The 26,351-nt window shown below is 35.0% G+C and overlaps 1 protein-coding gene across 1 annotated transcript in view; it reads left to right on the forward strand.

Annotated features, from left to right (window-relative positions):
• Positions 1 to 25,151, forward strand: part of LOC118190720 (uncharacterized) — a 34,505-nt gene extending 9,354 nt beyond the window's left edge. The window contains exons 2-5 of the mRNA XM_035361482.2: positions 1,588 to 1,650; positions 7,653 to 7,675; positions 14,754 to 14,888; positions 21,011 to 25,151. Coding sequence (XP_035217373.2) covers positions 1,588 to 1,650; positions 7,653 to 7,675; positions 14,754 to 14,888; positions 21,011 to 25,066 — 4,277 coding nt within the window. The 3' untranslated portion in view covers positions 25,067 to 25,151. The remainder of the gene's footprint in view (positions 1 to 1,587; positions 1,651 to 7,652; positions 7,676 to 14,753; positions 14,889 to 21,010) is intronic.
• Positions 25,152 to 26,351: the final 1,200 nt, after the last annotated feature.

A 26,351-nucleotide genomic window follows, 5' to 3' on the forward strand; every position in this document is an offset into this window, starting at 1 on the left:
GACAGTTTCCCTTAGAAAGACCTCCACGAAGGCATCCCTCCCCTTAGGCAGATAGCCCTCGAGGTTTTGCCGTAATTGAATAACCTAACCTAACCTAGGTGTATTAGCTGTTGTAACTTAGGGTTTTCAATTCAAATTCGCAGTTTTCTTTTCTTCAGTTAATTAGGTTAGGTTAATTGATTAGGCAAAGCAACTCGAGATCTATTTGCCTAAGAGGAGAGAGGTCTTCCTGGAATAAATTTTAAGGGATATTGCCTCGTATCCACATTAACAACAATTTTAGGCTTCCTTGCCCCGTGAACTAAGTCCCACTACAGGTCTACACCCCCTTTGGGCACGTCGTGGAGGTTCAACCTCCACTATTACCCTCCAGAGGAGCAGCGCACCACTTGGAATTCACCTGGCAGCACCGGTCGTCTAATGCTCCTACCAGTCGCATGGGCGAGCGCGTCGCAGTGGGCCGTTACCCAGCAAACCGGGGGGAACCAAGCCCTCCGGCTACGGTTCCACACCGCTCAGGACATGCCAGTCCCCGAGGCCGGCCAATAAATGACCTTTCTTAGGGGCTTCAGAACCACCAATTTCATAAATTTTATCCCCCGTGGCCGAGACTGCCTAGGTACAGATCCTAGCCAGTAGCTTCGCAGAGTTCTCTACGTCGACCCCCGGGGGGACGTATCCACATTACGCACGGGGAAAACGACGGAAACCACATGCAGCCAGTCCATTCATGCTGGACTGGCCACATGGATGGACTGGCCACATTCAGCCAGTAAATCCTGGTAGTTCGATCCCAGGTCGAGCTACCAGCGTTCAAAGACTTTTACGGCTCGGCCGTTGGGAAGCCCTTGGATTTTCGTTAATTTACAGATTTCTGCTTAATTCATATTTACAGATCCTGTTTTGTATTCCTGCGTTTAGCTTGTAGAAGCAGATGTGTGGTTAATATTTTAATGAAGGAATTTCATTTCAGAAACATGGTTAAATGGATGTTTTACAAGGTTAATGTCATGATATTTAGCTGAAGTAGGGGTACTGTTCTGTTATCGGGACCGGTTTAGAAATGTAGTATAAGTACGGATGTATGTGTTTAAAACGTACACCATACATTCGTACATACATATATATGAATACATAAACACATACATACATGCGTACATTTTGGCAGAGCAGCGGCGAGCGGTAAAGTCTCTGAACACTTGTAGTTCGGTCTGAGGTTCGAATCCCGCGAACGGACTGGCTGCATGGGCGTTTTCGTGGTTTTGCCCATGTGTAACGTGTATACGAGCCAGTTTCCCTTAGAAAGTCTTCCAAGAAGGCATCCATCCCCATAGGCAGATAGCCCTCGTGTGCTTTGCCATAGTTAAATAAACCAACACCATGCATACATTTCTGAATCTGGCCGTGATAAAAGAACAGTACCGGAGTGGGTTTTGCAGTTAACAGTTTATAGAGATAAGTTTCGTAGTAAGGTCGTGTTTTTTCGAATGAATGTTGTTGTAAATTTGTCATATTTTAACCTCTTAATCCTGTTGAAACTTCAATTTTGCAATTTTGGTACTACTAAATTTGAATATTTCATTTTAGTTTTCCTTTTAATAAGAATACCTGTGATGAACATCTACTTGAAAACGCTGGTCGTTTTAGCAGGTAAATTTTTACATCAATTTTTGTGCAAGTACTTATTCTAAAGTTATTTTATATCCATTTCTTAAAAATGAAATTATTTATTTATTGAAGTTACTTACAAATATTGTATTAAAATTAATCCATTTGTAAATAAAGCTTTTGATAGCTAGATATGAAACTTTCTCGGTCCCTTTCGCATGTTTCTTGAAAACTCGCTCTTAAGTAAATATGAACACGAGCAATGAGCAGAGAAATAAGTTTATAACAGCGTTAAATTCTTCAACTGTTTTCATTTATTTTTGGGGAATTTGGTTATTTTGCGAATATCAAATGCTTCCTTGAATATCCTCGAATTTTTAATTTTGTTCTGGTTTTGTTTGATTTATTGAATATTTTTGCGCATTTAAATAACTTCAGTGCTACCTTCTGTGAGAATCTCTGCGAAAAGTGGAAATTTTCCAAAATTCAAATCAGTTTGAAACTTTATAGTTAAACTTTGGTTCATGAATTTAATTGGTACTTTTCCGTTTTGCCGGCGCAGGCGATAAAGTCGCCAATAGTGGTACAACTGATGCCAAACGGAATATCCTCTCTGGTAACCTTTTAAGTCTCATTTTCAAAACAAATCGCAGCCATTTCTTATCAGATTGTTTCTTTTAATACTGACGTAAAATTACATAGAATTTTTACCAGATAGCTGAATTTTATGCCCTAAGGCCATTTGCGGCAATTAAGTTAATTAGGATGCAATCACACCGCTCACCCGAAGGCGAAAATATAAAAAAGGCAAAGGGTTAAATTCATCCATTCTAAAGATAATGCACTAGCGAAGTAAAGCACCGTGGTTTTACATAACTTCTGAGTAAGCTATTCGTACGAATTGAAATAATTCTTGCATTTTAAACTTGTATTCGAAATTAAGATTTAACTTGAAATTAATGCAGATAATTACTGAGAGAATTAAATTTTTGTAGCGTAGTTTACGTGAGATGGGGTCACGGGATATAAACCGGCGAATCACGATGTTGAAACCATGAAAGCATAGTAAATTCTTAATGTCTTTTTACAAATTTATTGGCTTTATTTATTGGCATTTTATAAATTTTAAATTATATTAAAATATTTATGCCTTCAAAATAAATTGTTAGAACTAACATTTGACTTTTTATGTGTATACTGTATTTTGTCGCCAATAGTTTGCTTGGCGAGATTTGCGTCAGCGAAACTGAAGAGTACCGAAAAATGTCTTGCATGTTCAAAATCTCTGCTTGCAACCCAATCTGGTCGTAATTTCAATCAGGCCAAATTCATGGACCTACAGGCCCATGAATTTGGTCAATTGCTGCTAATTGCTGCTTGGAATAAGTCAATTGCTGCTAAGATTTGTTGATGGGAATTAAGCAACGGAAACTACTGAAAGGTTTCCAGAAGTCTCCAAGTATGGGGCAATTGGTTGACTTAAAATACCTTTTGGGAAACATACGTTGCCGACATGAGTGGTTGTAATTTGACACCGTCCACAGTCATAGGCGTCTTTACTTCCTTATGTGAAGTAAATATATAATTCCTTATGCGAAGTAAAGAAATTGGGGTTTAATCCTAGTATCCGGTGCACACGGGATTTGGCGACTTTATGTTGAGCAGTAAAAACGGGACATATACGATGAGTAGTTAACGGGTCATTTAAAGAAAATATATAGTTAAACATAGTGTATACTACTTATATAGTATATATACTATGTATATACACACATAGCATATAGTGTATAGTATATATATAGACGTTCTTTGGAACATTTTTGGTGTTGGCGATAATTTTCAAAGTCGCGCCAAGGCTGCACCGTATACTAGGATTTTAACTGAATTGGTACTATTCGGTTTCGAGGGCCGTAAAAAATCGCCAAACTATTGTTTATGCCAATGCTGCCAAAAATAATTGCGGCAACCCTAATAATTACGGCAAGAAAGGAAGTATAATAGTAAATAACTATGTAAGATTGATGTTTTAATTTAGATGAAAGGTTAATTTCATATAATATTTTTTCATTATTGTAATTTATATGAAAAAGGCTAAACATGACTGAATGGAAGCATAAGAGTCAATAACTATTTCAGATCATTATTATAATTTATATAAAAATTGCTAAAGATAACTGAATGGATGCCTGCACCGCTATTTCGCTACCGACTTATCGCTAAAGCATAATTTCATCTCGTTGGTTGTTCAAACATAATTTTCTATAATGAATGATGCCATTTCTTTGAAAGTATTCTCGGTAAAGTGCAGAATCGCTCACTTATTTGTTCGCCGCATTTTACAAGGGTAAAAAAAGATTAGATTTTTGTCAATTTTCTTTTACTTTTTAAATGAAAATAGGTCGATGTGTACATAGATAATGTCAAGGGTGCGCGCAGTGCCATTTTTGTGCAATTCTAAAATTTTTTTTAAGTGAAAATAGGTCGATGTGCACGTGGATACCGAGTATGTGCAGTTCTTAAAAACGCGTCAAGCAGTGAGTTATTCTGCGCTTTACCCAAAATTGTATTGCTGACTTTCCGTCATGGGCAATTGTTAAATCCATAGGGTATCAAAAAAGGATTTAAAATAAAAAAAAAGTAATTAAAATTAAATTAGTATTTCAATGGCGTCTTAAGAAATATAGAAACATATAAATTGCGCAATCTGGATTCAGCGCGTACGCTAGATTTGGTGCGGTGTTAAATGGGCGCGTTTGCTAGATTTGGCGCTTTAGCGCATACATTTTCTCTGCAATTTTTTTACGGCCCTCAAAACAGAATAGTACCAGGAAATTATTGTAATCGAAAACATTTTCGGTGTCATATTCGAAGGAAAATATCCATTTTGACCGGTCTCCATCTGAATGTTTTTACGTGACACCTGCGCCTACGGATAGATTAAAGAACTTTCCCAAAATGGATTCAAAAGAGATTTTTTCGTGACGTCTGTACGTACGTATCTCGCATAACTCAAAAATGAGTAGCCTCATAACGTTGGAATTTTGCATATGTGGCTGCTATACCATGTAACCAGCTCCGTGAGCTCAGATTTTTTATTCTTACATGTTGGTAAATTGTGCATTTTTGGCTTTAAAAGTGATTGAATTATGTTCTTATGTTTCCAAAAGTAACCATTCAGTTGTGTGCACCGAAAAATGTACCTCCTTGCCCGCTGCCCTAATTGCTTATTTTTGCATAGAAAATTTAATTTTAATTGCAAAAGTTGTTTTTTTAATTGTTTTTAACTATATTTGATTTGCTTTTCTGTATTTTACAGTTTTAATGAAGATATTTTGAGTTTTTATGTATTTTTGCCGTTCCACGAAGTGAGAATTGAATTGATTGTACAGAGGCTGTTCATACATTTTTTAGACGATGTATATTGTATTCACAAAACTAAATTACATAAAATTCTTATGTTTTAAATGTTCTTTTTGACATCCCTTATTCTGAGCTATCTTTCAACACCGCAATTTCCAGCATAATAATGCCTTTTGAAGTGGCAGAAGAGATATTCTATCCCATTCCTCCCGAACAGCTTTCCAGAGTCCTGTTAGGGTTTTGGGACAACGTTTGGATCATGCAGTTTTTAAAAGTCCGAAAGCACAAAAATCCATAGGTGACACATTAGGAGATTGAGCAGGGATATCAATGAAGGGTATGGCCTTGATACCAGTATTTTGTTCCATTTCTTTTAGGAAATTTACAGTGGAGTTTGATGTGTGATTGCTACCTTTGTCCTGATGGAGTCTCGCAGATGGATGACACTGTGGGTAAAGCGATGGTATTTCATTCAGAAAAATTGGCGATAAAATATGTTCCTGATAGTATTTGGAGTTAATCTTGACATTTTTTTGCACTCTCTTTATTTTGAACCTTCCATTATAAGAAAAATCAGCAACAGTCATGAATCCCTTAGGAAAAACTCTTTCGATTCTTTGAACCACGTACTTAAATTTTTTTCTCCCCTTTTATGATAATAAATGGCTCTTTTTTTTGTTACAATCATTTAAATACACCCATGCTTTATCTATTGTGACAATTGTTTTCCATTTTCTTTGGATAAGTGTTTCTCATATAGAATTCTGCAGCGTGTCCTGCGTTGAGCGATATGCTTTGGAAGAAGACGATGCACATTGCATTTTTTCGCTTTCTTAAGATTTAAATCAACGTTTTTCATTTTGTTTACAGTGGACATCGAGCATTTTAATAATTTTGCTACTGTCCTTTGACTAGGGGGATTTTATTTTAACATTAAACAACGTACCTTTGCAATAGTCGAAGATGTCCTTTTTTTCCTTGGATACTTGTTTGGAATTTTTGTCCCACTTGAGGCTTCAATTTGAAGTTTTTTTCCTTTCTTGTTGTTGATACTGCTATCGACGCTTTAGATTTAGACAAAACCATGATTCTCACATCGTTTTTGGACAGCGGAGTATGCATATTTCTCTTCGGAAAGAGCGTAAATGTAGCCTTCGAACCATTGCTTTGTTAAATTCGCCATTTTGAATAAAAAACAAATCTTTCAAGCCACAGACGATAATTTTTACTTTTGAAAACAGTACAATTGCAAGTACGCCTTTTGCAGCGAACGATTTTTTATTACAGCTTACCAAAATCGTCTAAACGATGTGCGAACAACCTTTGTATAAGAACTATATCTGATGAAATTGGGGGAAATAAGTTTAAATGAAATGCAGCAAAATATGTGTATAATTTTGTAGGCTGTACAGGGATGTCGTGTAGTGTGCACATCAGATTTTTTGTTCAGGTAATTTGTTCCTGAAGTGAATCTTTCTTGATCTGAGATTCTACAGTATTGTTGGATACCTTGGATTAGAATGCTGTTTACGGAAGTTTCATTCCCTTTCCGGTAAACATTTTCTATGCAGAATAATTTTCTCGTGTTAAAAATATCAGACTTGAAGAAAATTTACTTATGTGCAATATAAATTTAATTATTATTAAATCAGTTTACGATTTACCGCGGTAATACTGGATACTATATCCAATTAATCGCAATAGTACAGTAATTCTTAAAATAACATTGTTGCGTGCGTACGGGTTCGTTATGAAATGAATGCACAAGTCCGATAAAAAATGAACAAAAATTTATTATTATCACAACAAAAATGATTAAATTTTCTCAAATTATCATGCAGTATTAAAATACCTCACAGTAGTTATCTTTTAACTACTCAAATGTTCAATAGAACGTAATTCAAAACAGCTAAAGAACGCTAAACCGCGAATTCGCTACAATCAACAAGAGCAGTTTTCTAAACAACAACAAACTAAGCAACTACTACAAACTGAGATGTTTTCCTCCTTTTATAAGATTTTAAAATCACGCGCTAGAATTTTCCAATACTTTCTCGAAATCAAAGAGATATTTATTTATTTAATGCACGCGCTCTTGTATTTTCAATTTTCCGGCTTAGCTTTCTTTTAATATTCGTCACGCGCTGCACTGCGCGAGAAATAAAACCGTTTAATTTATAATTGAACTAACATTAGCTTTTTAAATACCAAATTCGTAACAATATAATGGGATTCTTGTTAACTAAGTTTCTCAAGTTTTATACTGAAGATCTCGGTTGTCAGATAACTCTTTCATGTTTATAAAACACAATAAATTTCAGCTGTAAGTTATATTTTTCTTTTATTGATACACATGTTAACAAACCATGTATAACACCTACCATAATTTTTCCACTAAAATACTTTGATTAAAATTTTATATTCCACTAAAAAGATTCATTAATTGAGAAATTTCTGCGTTTTGAAGATGAATTTCACTTAATATAAAATTTTAAAATGTTTAAATTACTAACTTAATGGATGTTTTGAAGTAAGAAAATATCATATTCACAAGTTAACTTAACCGCATCAATGCGCGTTTTTCGTAAACTGATTCAAACGATATTTTAAATTTCTATATATTTCTGTGAGAATATTTAATATCCAGTGTGTTGCCTGTAATTATGTTTTTTTCTCTAACTTAGGTGTTCTTCTGCAAGTTCTGCTGGTAAGTTATATATAATTTCTTCTGCCTTTGTGAAATTACCTGATTTATTGTTATTGAAAATGTATGTAAATATTTTTCAAATGATTTCTGCTTCGGCGAATTTTCTCTTGCTACCAACACGCTTGGTTTTCTCTTGTCTTTCTTTAGAAACAGTAACGTTTCGTTATACGTCTGGAGTTATTCTTTTTGTATAGAAATAATAACTGATGCCTTTTCCCCTGTTCATTAATCGTGTTGCTTATACAATGAATTTCATGTTTTTAAATTATGAAATTGAATATTTTTCTTTGAAAATTGCAAAACAGGCCCTCCGATTCGCAGCTTTTTTACGCACATTTTGAAAGAATAAATTTAAAAGTAGCAGACGATAAGCTTTTTTATATGCTAGATTTTCAAAGACTAAATTTAAAACTAGCAGACGATGTTTTTCATTTCAAATAAGCTATTGCTAAAAATTTTTACTTTAACCCTTTCGCCGTCCTCTCCGATCCACGAAAATTTCACCCCCAGCGGGCCGTCTGTTTTTCGTAGCGTGTAATGTTGTTTTCTCTGTACATCATAACTTCCCGTACATGACTTTCGTAGTGGATGAATGTCAATGAATATTAAGTAAAATTATAAGGAAATAAAGCATAATGGAAAAATAATCTCTGCTTATTTCTAACAGCAAGATAATTTGATAACATCTGATCCGGGCGGTCCCCTCCTCTCATTTGTTGTTGTAATCTTTTACAATTATTGTTTTTTTACAGTTCTTTTCCGTGTTCCAACATCCATCATCGAGTTATTATGGACTGTACTCATCAAACGTATATCCTTCTTGTCTTTCCAATTCACAACCTCATTTTTTCTCTTTTTCTGCTGAGTAGACGTTGAAGCCATCTCTCACTGTCTTGTAGTTTATGTCAAATGGCGCAAATATTCATAAAACCCGGGGCAAATTCAATTAGTGCTGCCCTCTAGGAGGTATAATGTAGAAGAACGCTTGAGGCGCTCTACGGCCGCCCTGCGGAAGTTTCACTTGAACGCGTTACGGACGTCGAAGAGGTTAAATCATTTACTTTTTAAAATTCTTTATCGGAATTATTCTAAAAATGTGCACAACCCTCTGTATTTGCGCTGCAAAGATGGGTACACTGCATAAGCATTCACTGAGCTTAAAGTATATTTGATAGAATGTGGGACAACTTAGGAAAACCACCATAAAGGCATCTCATTAGGCAAATGGTCATCTTATATTTTTACGTACTCAGCTAACCATACAGGCATTTGTTGCAACAGAGTGATTATGTTTATTGTTATTCTTCCTTTTATCAATCTACTGCGTATTCATAGAGCTTTTTACACGCTCTTGTAAAAGCGGCAGCTGTAAAGAACATTTATATTTACTTCAAATGTTCATCCCTGAATTTGAATTTCCTTAATGCATTGTACAATGTGCACAAAAAATAGCAATTCTGAATCTCCCATTCTAGTGGGTTGATTGGCGAAATCTAAATTGAGTTATTCAAGTCTTAAAAGCGCGACTTCGAATATATATTAAATTTATATACTGCTTTGTTCTAATATAGGTATTTTGACTTATCAGAAATGACATGCTGATTTTTTTCATATTTAGATTGAACTACTCAGGTTATGCCTTAATATTAAATTTCGTAAATTTTGGCAGAAAACTTAACCTACAAATTTAAAAATTTACTTTGGGGTACTTTTTTTCAGTTGCACCAAGAATAATTTACTAGGCGAAATTCTTAACTTATGGTAACCCCTTTTCTTTTCATTGCGCATGAGCGGGAAAAAGGTGCATAGTTTATTCTTTGAAATAATTTTAACAAATATGCCGAATTTCTAAACGCGCCAATATGCAAATTTACGTGTATATCTTGGAAAATTTTGAATAAAAAGCTGTAATTGTTTGCAGCTCTGCCTAGAAATACATCTATTTTAAGATAATGGCAAAAGTTTTATAGGTTATAATTCAAAAGGTTTTCGAAGAATTTATAAAAGTTACTAAATTACAAATTTAAAAGTCAATATCTGAAAATTTTATTTGGATTGGACCTAAATTTGGGATTGTGAAAGATTGAATCGAGTAAGTTTAATAAAATATGAGATTAATAAATATGTACCAAATTAAATTAACGTTAAGGAGCTAAAATTTTGTGATTTTGTTTTAAAACTACTCCTGAGATTTTTACAAAACTTGGCACTTTGCCATAATTTGAGTCACAGAAACTAAACATGGAAAAATAGGTATGCTGTTTCAGAAAAGTCGGATTTGTATCAAAATACTTATGTTTGGACAATTTTATATATAAATGTTATGTACTAAGCCGCGCTTATGACACTTGAAAAAACGCAAGTTAAATTTAGAAATACAGAACTAACAGAACCTTTTTTACTTCCTTGTACGAAGTAAAAAGGAAGTATTGTAATCGCGAAAAGCTTCAGTCGGCATATTTCAACGAAAATATCCACTTTGACCGCTTTCGAATGCTATTTAACGATGTTTTTGCGTGATATCTGTACGTAAGGACAGAATAAGACTCTTTTCCTCCAAAAAAACAAAAACTGCTTTAAAATGAATTCTGAACAGAATTTTTCTTGGCATCTGTACGAATGTATTTACGTACGTACGTACGTACTTACGTATCTCGCATAACTCAAAAACGAGTAGCCTCAGAACGTTGAAATTTTGTATACGACTACTATAACATGTAGATGTGAACCTCGTATTTTGGTTTCAATCGGCCGCGCCGAACGTATATAAATATATTTATAAATATATAAACTCTGTTACCCGGCTCAGTGATCTGTTTCTTTACTCTTATATGCTTGTAAATTGTACATTTTTTGCTTTAAAAATGATTGAATTATGTTGTTTTTATCTTCCGGTTAAGGGTTTTATGCCTTTAGTAAATCTGTATGCAATATTTTTAGAATTATCAACAATTTTAAAATTAAGTGCCGCTAAGCCTAATTTGATGGCGGCCATTGCTCTTGTTTAAATTTGAAACAGCTGAGTAGCGGATTTGTTGCCAATCTAGAGAAACTTAGCTTCGCAACAACAAAGATAACGCCTTCATTTATTATTTAAATCATGCTTAATCCTTTCTAGAATTTTTTCGAGGAAATAAGTGTTTAAGATTTACTTCTTAATTTTTAATACAGATATATTGAGTTTGTATGTATTTTTGCCTTGCCGCGAAGTGAGAACTGAATTAATTGAACGAGAAATACTCAATCGTCTGTGGAAAACTGTTAGTTTTTTTGTTTCGTTTGCTTAATTTCTTTTATACATAGTTCTAGCTTTATTATAGTATTTGAGTAGAACATGTCGCAACGATTAGATAATTCTTTAAATGATATAAATTTTGTGCATTCAGAGTTATAATATGAACGAAATATAATACTGTTAAGTTAACCTAGCGCGAGTGTCGCTATGGTAAACAAAATGAATTTTAAAGAATGCATTTATTCTATTGTGGTTTATGCGCTGTCGGCGAAGTAGGTTTAATTCAATCTAATAAGTTTAAATGAAATGCAAGAAAAAATGCGTATAATTTAATATTCCGTATAAGGAAGTCATGTGGTGTACACATCAGATTTTTTTGTACAAGGTGTGCAAGGCATTTGTATAGCGTAAATATTATCTTCAATATAATAAACACTAAATAATAGTAATGGAAATTATTGTACGAGCTGTAAAAGTCCTTATGAATCTACATTCTTAAATTTTCTGATATTTTAACAAAACTATTTAATCTCTGCATGTAATACAGGTACCAACTTGAAAACTAAATGGTAATATGCTTTGGCTGTTCTATTCCTCAATACTTTAAAAGTACAGTAAATCCCAAAACAATGTTTACTCTTTGAATGTTAATAACTGGAATAGAAATATTAATTTTTTGGTGTTCTATATCTTAGTCATTGATCTTTGAAACGATCGCCCACGGCAGCAGCGTATTACAGAACAGGTCGACGAACAGCTGGTACAAAACAGAGCAGCATCAATCTTGATCCGTTAAAAAAACCTGAAAAATAACTTTTTCCTCAGCTTCTTTCCATCAGAACTTATAATCATTACAGCATTTGATGTAGAACTAGGAATTTATATTTTTAAATTTAGAATTTATATTAGGATGTTTACATTTTTTAGCCTTAACATCAGGAATACTTGAATTAAAAAGTAAGTGAACTTTTGGCATCATACATATCAGCGTTTTAGATGATCAAAATGAGCCATTGCCGGCAATACATCGTCTGCAAGGTTTCAGAATTATTGCCAAAAAGGAATATTATTTAAATAAGAGAAAAAGCGTAGATGACCTGAATTGCATGCATTTTCATCGATTGCCCGTGATTTTATGGCATGCACACTGAAAGTCGGTCTTCATATAACGCAGTTTTCAGCTCCTCAAATTTATAATGAAGGCCTATCAGCAGGACGAGCGCTGATAAGTCGCTGAACGCAGGTAATTCGACCTGGATTCGATTTCAGGCGAACAGTCTGACTGCATATGGGCCTCTTGTGTAATGTTCTTACGAGCCAGTTTCCCTTACACATTTCCTCCACGAAGCTATCTCTCCTTACGTAGATAGCTCTCGCATGATTTTCCGTGATCCAATACACCAACGGAGCTGAAAATCTGAACTAGGATTGAAAATAAAATTTTGTTCTTCATTATCTTTGTACCTCGCACACGTTCTCAGTATTATAACACTTTAAAAATTTTTTCACTTGTGCTTGGAAGGAAAATTGCCACCTCTGCGTTTTCGTGTACATTGGAGCCCGCCTCCTGATGGGTTGTAGCAGAACTAAAACCCGAATGACTACATGTGCTAACACTCAACGTAGACATTAGTTTCAAATACAGAATATTCAGTCAGGCTATTGTTAATTTCTCGTTAACATTTAGAAAGTATAAATATCATTTTAGGACACTTTTAATTAAATGACTTGATCAGAATGTTCTGCCTCTATTCAGAGCACTTTACGGTGATCACTTTCAGTTTATATCACTCACTCACCTATCGAAGGAGTTGTTTTAGTCTTACTTTAAAGATAAAATATGGACAATTTTTACATAAAGTGCAGGATTGGCGCCAGACACGGGGAAAACTAGCTGCACAGAGTTCTTGAATAATTTAGAGGGGTTAAATTTTTTACAATTTGTGAAAGCGCCATGAAACAAAATTTAAAGATGTTAAAATTTTTAGAATTTAAAGGAGACAATCGACAGCAGAAGTTGGGGGTGGTAAAAGTTTTAGTTTAGGGAGGCACTGAGCAGCAAAATTTAAGACCCCTCAGAGTTTGCATTGAACGGCAAACTACCTAACTCTGATTCTGATTACGTGTCATTACGTAATTTAAGAATTTAAGGATCTGGAGTAATTCCAATTCGATTCATAAGCAAATAAAATGGGAAATTTTAAAGATTTAAACATTGGTATGAAGCAGGAGTCAGAGCTGCCATATTTTCGTACAGAAACTGTACACAGACCCCCCCCCCAAAAAAGGACAGTTCTACATCTCCTGTTCTATTGGGCCGATTGACGAAATTTAAATTGCGTTTTTCACGCCTCGAAAGCGCGACTTGGAATGTATATTAGATTTCTATGATATTTAGCATTGTTCTAACATACGTATTTTGACACAAAATCAGACTTTTTCCGTGATAACATACAAATTATTTTACATATTTCGATTCTACGACTCGGGTTGTGCCTAAATATTAAGTTTTGTAAAATTTGGTGCGAAATTTACTGAGAAATTCAAAAATTTATCTTGGCGTGTTTTTCAATTTACGCCAAGAACTTGGCGAACATCTTAATATATGGCAACCTATTTTCCTTTCCTTCCATTGTACAGGAGCGGAAAAGTCTCATCATTCCTAACTTTTCACATTGTGAATGAGCAGAAAAAAGTCTCATCGCTCCTCCTTTCAAATAATTTTAACAAAGTGCCACATTTGATGCTATTATCACTTTCAACAAATATGCCAAATTTCAAAACGCGCCGATATATAAATTCACGTAAATCTTCGGAAATTTTGAATTAAAAAAAAACTAATTTTTGCAGGTGCGCTTAGAAATACATCTACTTTAAGATGATGGGAAGAATTTTATAGGTTATAATTCAAAATTTTCTTCAGAAAATTTATAAAAATTATTTAAAAATCGTAAAAAGTGGGCGAATTTTATTTGGAATGAACCTGAATTTTGAGATGTGAAAGGCAGAAGTTTAATAAAAAAAAAAAAGAGAATAATAAATAGATACCAAATTCAATTAACATTTGAGGAGCTAAATTTTTGAGAGCTAATTTTTTAAAAACTACTCGTGAGATTTTTACAAAATTTGGCATAATTTGAGTCGTAGAATCGAAATATGGAAAAAACATGGCATGTCATTTCAGAAAAAGTCTGATTTTGTGTCAAAATACCTATACTAGAAAAATGCTAGATATAAATCTAATACATATCCTAAGTCGCGCTTTCGAGAGATGAAAAACGCAAGTTGAATTTAGTCAATCGCCCTAGTGGAACAGGAGATAAAGATCTGTCCCATTTTTGCTTTTTGGTCTGAAGCTACTTTTTCGTTTTTCATGATTAAACTTCTGTGAACTTTGCAAGTAAAAATTTAATTTTAAGATATTTGTGTGAAACGACTATGATCTGCTAAATAAACTGCAGTTTGAAACGGTGGCCTGTTCAATAAAGTTCCAAGAATTGTTTAGCAAATCAGTCATTGTTAACAAGTCAAAACAAACTTGCAATGCTATATCGACAGAAAGATGCCCACACTCTTATGATGATTCTCAATCAGAATACCAGTTTTAAAAAGCTGCAGGTAACTTATGCCGAGCCACCTCAATGAAATACTTACATACCTTGGTGTAAGGGTGCCCGTACTTTGTATTGTTGAAGTTAAGAACTGGTGCGGGCACCTTTATCCCGAAGTATCCTTGTGTAGGATTAATTATCAGAACTGTGGTCAACTTGTATAGGAAATGTGGGCATAATTATAACGTCTCTAACCTACTTTATTATTAGTTGCTATGTTTTATTTCATCAGAATGAAGCAGAGCAGGTTCCTGGTACACCTGGAGTGGATTATCCGACGTATTTCGAGATACCCAAAACTTCATTTCGGTGCTCTCAACAGAAATACATTCCCGGGTTTTATGCCGATACGGAGACTGGCTGCCAAGTAAGTTCTTAAGTTTGTTTTACCGAAAGCTTCGGATTCTACAGCTCACTATTTCACTCTTATTTTTTCCGTGATTCTAAAAAATTAAGTTTTGTTTCGCGTATTGTTTTGAATTTTTGGTGTACCAGTTTGATCACATTAAAAATGCTTTGCGTTTTGTTAAATGCCTACTATTGGCTCACACTGTCCCTATCTCTTGTTTAAATTTTCAGTCGTTAATAAAATACTTTTCATTCATTCACTAGAGTTCAAATAAATTTTTTTAACTTGTAGTGGATAACACTTAAAGCTAATTCCTACTTATTGATTCCTATTTATTGCAACTAGTGATAGGTTGTTTTATTTTAAATATATTATAAGATTTGCAAATAATGACCGTTTATTAGGAATTCTCACGTGCTGTAAAAGTTAATTTTGTAACAACTTATAACTAATAGAGCATGACTGTGATAAAATGGGATTCTAATATTTAACAAAAATAATTGGCAACAGTAAGACAGAACTCTAAAGATTTTTAAAGTGTATGGAATTAAAGAATTGTAGTTTTATAGACTTGGATGAAGAGGTTTTAATGTCTCATTATCTAGAGAAAATTCTCTCCATATTTCTATATTAACGGGATAATAACGTGTTTAAAATGGTGTCCGCCGAAAACATCGCGGACGAAAACGTCGCGGAGAAAACAACGCAAGGAGAAAACGTCGCGGTACAAAACATCGTGGTACAAAATATTGTGGTCGAAAATAAAGCGGTTCAAACACTTCGCGGTTCAAACACTTCGCAGTTTAAAAACATCGTCGTAAAAATTAAAGTACCTACAAATCATCGCAGGACGATAACATCGCATACATGTGTTTTCAGGTGTTGAAAGACGCAAATGCATGTTCGTATAAAGATCATAGAGCGCAAGAAGTAAATAGATTCTTTTACTTTTACATTTCATATATTTGAACGAACTAATAAATTTTTGCTGAAAAAATAAGAAGGAAACTTAAGCATTTAAAAACTTAAAATGAGTAGAAAATTAATGCAACTTAAAAGCTTAAAAGAATTTTAAATTTATATAGTTAATTAAGAAAGATCATTAGATCATTAATAAAGTAAGCTTTCTTTATAAAGTTTAACTGACAATTTTTCATGAAGTGTACAGTCTAAAAATGCATAGAAAAAGGAAGATAAATAACTTCATTAGGTTGCCTCTATAAAAATTGCTTAGTTAATAATCAAATTATTTTCTTTCACATTTGTTAATCTGATATTGTTTCAATGAAAATTACATATTGTTTTGTTTCCGTTTATTCTTACAGTGTCGTTAACATTTCATGTATCAATTTTTTGGGTATCGATTTGTTAGTTATGACGAAATTCAGTTAAATAATATGTCACTATGCGATTTGAAAAACCCATGTATGCAATGTTATCGTCATGCGATGATTTGTACGTACTTTATTTTTTACCACGATATTTTTGACGACGATATTTTTAAACTGCGAAGTTTTGGAACCGCTTTATTTTTTACCACGATATTTTGTACCACGATGTTTTCTCCCGTGATGTTTTGTACCACAATGTTTCCTCCTTGCGTTGTTTTCTCCACTACGTCTTCATCCGCGATGTTTTCGGCTGCAACCGTTTAAAATATCATCCTTTAAAATATCCTTTGCTTCACAAATGGAGAATGCGAAAAGAAACTACAACACAACGCAAGCGACGATTAGAGAAGACTGTATATTATGCAGTAATGTTATATTATTATATAATGTTATATCTAGGACTAAACTCTTAGCAGCAGGTCAAGCATACTATGTCGCCTTGAGTCGTGTGAAATCATTAGATGGAATAGTAATTGAAGAACTGGACTGCTCGAAACTCGCTGGAAAGTTCCTAGCAATAATAAAGCATTACAAGAGATGGATAAAATGAGAAATTATAGATAATCACCAGGTTCATAAATTAGAAATGAAAAAATGTTAATAAAAATAACTAAATAAAATTTTTTCTTTGTTGACTTAAGTAGGAATTTAATTAATTTTTTTATATTACTTGTTCTAATTTAGACCACTTCAGAGGAAATTCTGATGAATTTTTGTGTTTACCAAATGCCAAGCATTTGAAAGGACTGTTGTTTCATAATTTTAATTGCTTTTTCTTAATTTTTATACAGCAAACATTAAAATGTGTCGTAAAAATAATCGACAGACAGTCGGTACCATGAGTAACTTTCTATCTTAATTTCCATCTTAATATATAAGTGCGAGGTAAAAAAAGAAAAATTATGTGTAGTAGCCAAAAAATAACATAAGTTTCTTTTGGGCATTATATTTCAAATTAAAAACACCGAGATATTAACACAGTGAAAAACGGCTCAACAAGTGCCCGAGTAGTTAAAATCACTGGCTACTGGGAGTTTGACTCGGTTCCGATATCAGGCGAACGGGCTGGCTACATGGTTATTTTTATGGTTTTCTTCATGTGTAACGTAAATGCAAGCCAGTTTTCTTAACCAGTTAACTCTAGCGCCCTCGTTTAAGAGTGCGCACTGTTTTGTGTCGCCGGAATCGAGCCATGACGAGTATATTCGTCAATTGCCATAGTAAGTTGCGCTGGTAAGATATTGGATGAAAAAGATTTTATTTTGTAAAATTTAAAATTTTATTACTAATATTTACTTATTTGGTTAACATAAGCCTATATTACGTATGAAACTAAAAACACATTAAATTAAATATTATACATATAAAAGTAAGAATTTAAATTCCTGCTGTGGAGTGATATTCAGCGAAACAGGGTTACTATACACAATGGGACTTTGCAAATCGGACACCCGTAACGCGATTCCTTCCTGATCTTACGTTTGTAGCAATGCGAACACCTTCGCGTAGGGTTTTTTTTCGATGTTCTGGGTATATAATCCGGAACATGATTCCCGCCTAATTGGCTTATATTAGGTCTAAATGGCCGAGTTTGTGTCGATTTATTTCTTTCAATTGGATACGTAGCAAAAGTGTCTTCAATAAATTTGAGCAAAAAGTGGATACGCGATCATGTTCCATTATTTTTTTTTATAAAATATGAATGCATTCAGACACAATGTCTACGAAATGGAGAAATATCTTTTTATAGTACTTTTTGAGTCGTTTTCTTGCTGTGGACTACGCTATGATAATTCCATCGCTCATATCCAGTCCACCCGTTTTTTTATTATATAATCAATCTCTAGCTCAGGTTAGTTTGCTATTATTTTTCTTTTCTGTTTCTATTACGTTGCTTTGTACTCGCGTTGCTTAGACTGCTTTATACGCGCGTTTGTTAGGCTGCTTTATACGCGCGTTACTGAGACTGCTTTATACGCGCGTTGCTGAGATTGCTTTATATGCGCGTTCTTTATACGCGCGTCGCTGAGACTGCTTTATACGCATGACGAGTGTACTCGTGAATACACAAAATCGTGCCGCTTCTCAATGACAAGTATAGTCGTCAATCACAGTTAACTGGTTAACGGTATTAATTTTTCTGTGGTGCTTGTGAAAGAGCTTGGTTTCGTACCCCGTTTGCCGCGTGTTCTAGCAGAACTGCATGAAAGGATCAAACACGCTGTCAATATCGTTAATAGTACTATGTTGAATAGAATCTGACAGGAACTGGATTATTGCATTAATGCATGCCGTGTGACTACAGGTTCACACATACAACACGTGTAAGGGATGTCAATGAAACTTGAATTGTATCTGTATCTAGTGCAGTGTTCTTTTTTTGCTCTATTCATTTTCGTTTCTTTACTATAGCTTTCTGAAACCCGAGACGGAAATTTTGAATAACCCGGTTTAAGTAATGAAATATTCGCAAAGCTTCTGTTTGAAGTTTGCTTTCTACAGAAATTTTCACAACAGTCAAGAGACATAACTGAAATACACTCATGTCCATAAATTAAGGATAATTCGGAGTCACGCAGAAATCGAACTCTAAAATAAATATATCACCTGTAAAATCACTACACACATCTTCAAGAATCATATGCACATTTCAGGAAGTAACCAAATGACACCGATGGTACGTCACAATGACGAGTGTGTAAGAGAGTGATATATAAGGAATACAGGCAGAGAAGTAAAATTGTTCTCGGGCGCTTTATAAGCATTTCAGTGCAATAACCGAATAGTTATGACAAAAAGGACGCCTTTGGATTATTTTTTAGAAAGTGGTAGAATTATCGACCGTCTGGAATGTGGGCGTACCCAACTGGAAGTATCAGACGAACTTGGAATTGCCCAGAGTGTCATCTCCAGGCTTTGGCAACGATTCCAAGATGATGGTAATGTGTATAGACGTTACAGCAGAGGTCGCCCTAGAGTTACAACGCTGAATGAGGACCGGTATTTGGCAGCTACTGCCAAAAGAAACAGGCGGAGCACAGCCTCGGACCTGTCTCGTCAGCTCTTCTCAGCTACTGGTACGACAATTTCAAGGCAGACCGTGTACAGACGCTTAGGGCAGATTGGTCTATATGTTCGTAGACCTGTCAGATGCGTTCCACTTATTGCAACTCACTGTCGCCTGCGGTTAGCCTGGAGCATAGAGCCTGCATTGTGGACACCGCAACAGTGGGCTTGTGTGATGTTTTTCGACGAGTCTAGGTTTAGCTTGCAGTCTGATTCTCGCTGGACTTTCATATGGAGAGCTCCAGGTACCGGATACCACCAAGAGAACATCATTGAACGAGTACTAGGCAGTTTCCCTAAGGAAATGTTTAATGAAAGCTCCCTTCTCTTGGCAGCTAGCTCTGTCTGCTTCATCATAGTCAATTGGTCCAATTCATTTATTATATATTTTTTCTCTTATACTAATACTCCTGATTAGAAAATATGACATAATTCTAGTTTCATGTTTCGTAGCATATTTGAAACCCTTTTAATTTCATCCTACTTTCCACTATATTACTAAAAATACTGTTGCATGCGTACGGGTTTATAATAGGTTGAATGCACGCAGGTGCGATGATAATAAAATGAATTTTTATCAAATGTTATGTTTAATTTTATCAAAGTTCTGGACTTTTCCACAGAAATACGTGTACGGGAGCTCACAGTATTACAAAGTACAATCAATAGTCATGCTTTAAACTATTAAGAATGTTACACAGCACAATGTAAAACGCACCTAAAGATAGCTTACCCGGAGATTTCATTTCACCCTGAATTAACTCGCGGTTGCAGCTAATCCTAGTGATCAATTACATTTATTCAGTTGCAATATCATTATGGTGATACAGGGACCGTACCTATGTCGCCAATTTGGGCGATTTTTGAAATTTCTTGCCATATTTGGTGCGGAAATCAGTCGCCAAAACTGTTGTCAGCTTGGCGATATGTCGCCAAATTAGAGATACCTATTTACTCAATGTTAAATGGACTTGCCTTTGTATTCTTGCTTGTCCGGCATAGCTTCTCCCTTTAGATATCGCATGTTACATTACGCAGCAAAATACAATAATTCCATAAATGATTGCACGAAAATCGTATTTCTGTACAAAATTTGTAACAATAAGTTTTCAACAGGTATGTCTTTTAATTGTCAAAACAAGTGCATTTAAAAGTTCTGACGTCATCGTTGTTGCTCAGTTTTTGATGAAATGCCCTTGAACCTTTGTATTCATTTATCACATCGGGGGGCCCACCAGTGGCCGAGCGGTAAAGTCGCTGAACACTGGTAGTTCGGTCCGAGGTTCGAATCCCGCTAACGGGCTGGCTGCATGGGTGTTTTCCCCATGTGTAACGTGTATACGAGCCAGTTTCCCTTAGAAAGTCCTCCACGAAGGCATCCCTCCCCTTAGGCAGATAGCCCTATTGTGCTTTGCCATAATTAAATACACCACACCATATCACATCGGGTATCGAAACCACACATATCAAGCATTAATATTGGTATATATTTAAAAGAAAATAAAAAAAATCACTTAATTTACATCGTTTATAAACTAGAACTCTTTAACAAATTTTATATTTTTGTTTGTAGAAAAATTTCAGTATGAAGAAAATGTAAAGTTTTGAAATATTTTAGTGCGAGTTCATTCAGGTAAACTTTGTAAATGATCCAAATTATAAACCTGATTTTTATTTTTATAGGTATTCCACTCTTGTTACAAGCACCGCCAAGAAAGTTATCTATGCCCCACGGGTACAACATTTAATCAAGCTATATTAGCTTGCGATTACTGGTATAGTTCTAATTGCAGTTTAGCGCCTTTATTTTACAACGTTAATGCGTATGATAAGCACGAAATTTCAGAAGTAAGGTCTTATCCAATGCATACGTACTCTGAAGATGTTTTTAATAAAATGGCTTCTCTATACGATAGTTCTAGTGCATTGCCGCCGGTTGAAGTAGCGTCAGCATACAAACTTGACGATGATGATCATGAACAAAATTCTGTGCCAGAAATTGAATTTGAAGAAAAAGCAGAAACTACAGAGGAAAAAGACCAAGAAAGTCTCGATTTCGAACGGTATTTTCAGATCACGAGAAATACTGGTGGTTTATCTTTTCATGAGATGGTTAATGATCTTTATCCTTCCGCTGATCGCGTTTTTCCACCGCGCAAAATAAGCATTCCTTTGCCAGGATCTTACGTGAATGACAACAGGAAACTTCTTAAAGTAGATGAAGTCCTATCCGAACCAGAAGGTAATTCAAAAGCATCAGGTAATGAGGACAAAAAGAATCTGAAAGCGCAGTCCCTGTTTTCTAGTAATAAAAAGCAACATAAAGAACTTGATATAGAAACTCCTTCGGTCAAGTATGAAGGTGAGATGTTGGGCGATATATTGCGTCGGGATGGAATTCTGTTGAGTGCTTCGGACGATAAAGTAGGGTTAGATACAACAAATTTAGATATTAATCTAATGAATCAAAGATTGCCTGTGAAGCGCAGCAGAAAACAAATAGTGGGTGTAAGTAATACCCAGCCACTCTCAAAATCAGAATTGTCGAACGATAATAAATCAGATTTACCGAAAGCTGAATCCAAAAGGGATTATTTAAAAGAAGAATTATTACAGTCTTCTCATGAAGGAAATGAAGAACCAAGCAAAAAGTTCCTAAGCCATGACGCTAGTTTAGAGAGCGACGAAAGTCGGATGTCTGACAATGTACGACTAGATAAAATTGTATCTGATGAATCGGAGGCTAAGACAGCGGTAAGTACAACAGATTCTGCCGTTAGTAATAACACAAAAATGAGAGTGCTTTCGAGACGTAGAAGAATACAAATAGTGGCTGTAGAAGAACCTCAGCTTTCCTCGAATACAGAATTATCTAAAGATATTAAATCAGAATTGTTAGAAAATAAGGCCAGATTGGATCATCTGAAGGAGCAAACAGTGGCGTCCGATCCAGTAAGCCAATTCGAAGAACAGGATAAAAAAGATCACTTCGATATTCCAGGGCATGTGTCAGATGATAAAGCAGTCATACCTTCAGGAACTTCAGATAGTAGCCACACAAATTTTAGACCACTTTTAAAGCGTAGAAGGTTACATCAAATTTTTAATGAACCTGCATCATTCTCAAAATCAGATTTATCGAGATATGAAGAATCAAGTTCTGAAGGTAGAGGAAAGTCACATTCAGATGAAAGTATTTTGTTAAAAAATTTCAATACTTGGGAATCCACTAAGCCAATTCAGGGGGCTGATAAAAATATTAATCTCACGGCTCATGTTCCTTCAAAAGAATTCGAATCGCAGGACGAAAGTACAGACTGGGTATCTCTTGAGGAGGTAGAATCTTTGGATGAAAGGAAAGCAAACCACTTAGCATTATCTGAAAAGCATAAGGGAAACAAGGCTGAATCTTATACAAGAGAAACTGACAACGCACTTGAAAAGGATCTTTTATCACGGCGCAATGAATTCTTTATCAATAAACAAGCAGAAAGCAAAGCATCTCTTTCTGATTTTAACCAAGAATATGTAGAAGCTGAAGCAGAAGAAAATTCTAGCGAGCAAGATGAAGATACTGCTAATATGAACTCTGTAAGTTATGACTCATTCAGAGAATATTCATTAGAATCTCTTCCAGAAGAAACGCAGGGATGGATTAAATCTCAGTTTGACTCGGTCGTTCAGGAGCAACATCAAAATGAGGAGGCGAATCAGAATGAACAGTATTTTTATTTCACAGAAGTTGATTCTAATGCTCCAGAGTCTGAGGGCCTAAGTAATATCGCTCAGGTAAAACGCTCAGAGTATTTTGAACAGTACAGGGAAAACGATATTAAAGAACAAGATGAGGGGGAAGAGGTTTCGTACGAGTATGTTACAATCAGTCCTGAACAGAGACAGGATATTTTGAACCAGAATGAGCAGTACTTTTATTCATATGACAGTCTTCCAGAAGCAGGACATTTTGAAGAGCCTGATTATAATGTACCACAGTTTGAAGGGTATGAAAAACAAGATTTTCCAGCAAGCAAATACGAAAATGTTCTCTCATTTGATTTACCCAGAGACTACCCATCGCAAACGGAAGCTGATGAAACGCCTCATGAAATGATTAAAAGACTGCAAGTAATTCAAGAGGATATTGCACATGGACGCTTTTCTTCTGTACCAAATGAAGCAATGGAAGAATCTCCAACAATCAATACACCTTTATTGGAGCCAACTTCGAGACGTATAATGTATCACACGGATGAAAGTGAAATGCCACAGGTGAAAATTCCATATGAAACTGTTTATGTTTCAGAGGATGGTCAATTTTATAACATTTATAGTCAACAAGGCGAAGAGGAAAATGTTGAGTTCTACGAAGGATCCAGCACACCGACCTTCTCTAATGGAGCGGTTATCCAAGGAGCAGAAATATCGCGAAGTGGTCGTACACTGGACCCAACTATGCCAGGATTGATTTATACTGGTTTATATGCAGCTTCAAAATTAAATTATGATTTTGGTATACCTTTAGAAAAGGAAATTCCACCCAACTCGCACAGCTTACATGATATTCTTTATGGAAACACTGATGCATCGAATACCAGTCATGTAGTAGAACCAAGCATGCCACAGTTAGTTTACACAGGATTGCGAGTTGCTTCCGAAGTAAATTTTGATTTCAAAGATCCTTCCTTTGAAATTGGCAATAATAAAAGCGATTCTCAAGAACTAAATGCAGAACTTTCTGTTCCAAAAGCTGCAGAAGACTCTAAAGCCTCTGAAACATGGACTGAAACAAATTCTGAGATGGGAAGTTCTGTAGATATTGGCATTGTTAATTTTAAGCAGACAGATGTGGGTTCAGCGGAAAAACCTAACAAAGATGATGAATCAGATGAAAAAGGCCGCAATTCGGAGCTAAAGATTGCACATGCTTCTTCTGATTTTGAATTAACAGCAGTTAATTATACAGTAACCCAAACAGAAACTACCAATTCGGAATCCTCTGAAGTTGCAGCAAACCAGGATAGTACTGAAACACCTGAAGATAATCATGATCAGAAGCAGGCCGTCATAACAGAACAAGCTACTTCACATGATACCAACTATGATTCTGATGCCTCAGCAAATGCACCCCTGCACAAAGTAGGAACATCTGTGGACAGTTTCGATAGCTCATCACAGAAAGTACTTGAAGATTCTCTAGATTCTTTAAATTTCAAAGATGATATTTCGGATGAAGAATTTTATGCATTGTTAACTCAAATAGCATCGGCAGATCCAAACTCTGAACTACATTCGTCCTCAAAAGAAACACATACAAGCTCTTCTGGTAAAACTGGTGCTGACTTAATTGGAACGAATACCAAAGGGAAAACTAGCAAAACCCCTGAAATGAGTTCTCACTTGGATGGCAGTGCTGTTAAAGTTCCAAATGAAGAAAAATTAAAATCGACAAGAAAAATAGATAGCTCGAGTATGCCAAGTGAAATGATGTATTTGAACAACCCAGGCTCTTCCAGCTTTCAAGCATACAGTCAATTCTCTGGCTTTCCTACTGGCTATCAACAGTTTTCCCCCAGTAATGCTTTCAGTTCTCCAGCGCAAGCTAACTTGAAAACCATTCCGAAGAAACCTAGAAGATCGTATTCAAGGAAAACTCCTAGCCCTACTAACTTTTCAAAACTGAAATCTTTTGCAAACAAATTACTTTCAATGAAAACATCAGCATTCAGTGTATTTGAATAATGTTTAATAGTTCAAAATTATTAACCTTTTTTAAGATCTAAACTTACTGATATTTTATTTCGTATAATAAATTATTTTAAAAGGATTGCGTTTTGAGTTGTGAAATCTGGCCTCTAACTTTACAAGGTGATAGTAAAACGAAAATATACAGAAACTCTATCCCAAAAGTTTTATTTAGTACAATGATTTTGCGTTGCTAACGTTTTTAGAGCTTCACATATTCATTGCTTTATTATATTGGTAACATTAAAGATTACTGGTAATTGAATGGCCCAAACAGCGAAACACTATCATTTTCCACGGTTTTTATTCCGGGCTTCAAAACAATTTGGCTGTTTTGGGGGTTTTGTGGGTTTTCTCGGCATAAAGTGCATATTTCTAAAAAAATTCTCCAACACGACATCTCTTCCCATATCAGTAAACTTTAGTATGATTTGCCGTAATCAGAATCGATGCTATGAAATATTGCTTTGAACAGACTTACAAATTTGCATTTTCATTTAATGCATTAACTTTAAACCAAGTGAACCATACTAGAATGGTTATTCTGGCAAACAAAACTTAATGCCTTACGTTTAGAAAATAGCTTAAAAATAAATGAAGACTTTTATTTTTCATTAAGAACAACACTCACCAAACGATTTCTTAAAAGATGAAGCCCACCATCGGCCAACCGATAAAATTAATGAATACTAGCAGTCAAGGTTAAAAACCTGGAGATTGGGTTGGCTGCAAGAGAATTTTCATGGTTTTATCCCGATGTGTAAAATGAATACGAGCCAGTTTCCATTCGAAAGAATTATGCGCCGCAGATGTTGCTTCTCTTTAACATATGAAACAGGTGTGCTTTGCCATAACCCATATGATCCAATTTTGCAATGCCATCCTCTGCCAAACTATAAAATTGCTGAACACTGTTAGTTACGATATGCGATCCAATAAAGGCGACTAGGCTGGCTGCATGAGTGTTATTGTGGTTTTCCACTTGCGTAATGAGTAAACGAGCCAGTTTCCTTTAGAAAGTCCTCCGCGAAGGCATCTCTTCCCTTGGGCAGATAGCCCGACTGTGCATTGCCATCATCTAAATCAAACCAATCAATATTGCAAAAGATGCTTGACATATTGGCTACTTTTAAATAAAAGTTTTGTTTATCTTTTACAACAGTATTCTTGTTTTCATAGCAAGAATTTTTCAATAAAAGTTATTAATACAGAGGCTGTTCACACATTTTTTAGACGAAGTATATTGTATTCACAAAACTAAATTACATAACATTCTTGTGTT

Source organism: Stegodyphus dumicola, chromosome 8, assembly GCF_044657685.1.
Source record: "Stegodyphus dumicola isolate Sdum_Otavi_A_Nest chromosome 8, ASM4465768v1".
NCBI classification, from domain to species: Eukaryota; Metazoa; Arthropoda; class Arachnida; order Araneae; family Eresidae; genus Stegodyphus; species Stegodyphus dumicola.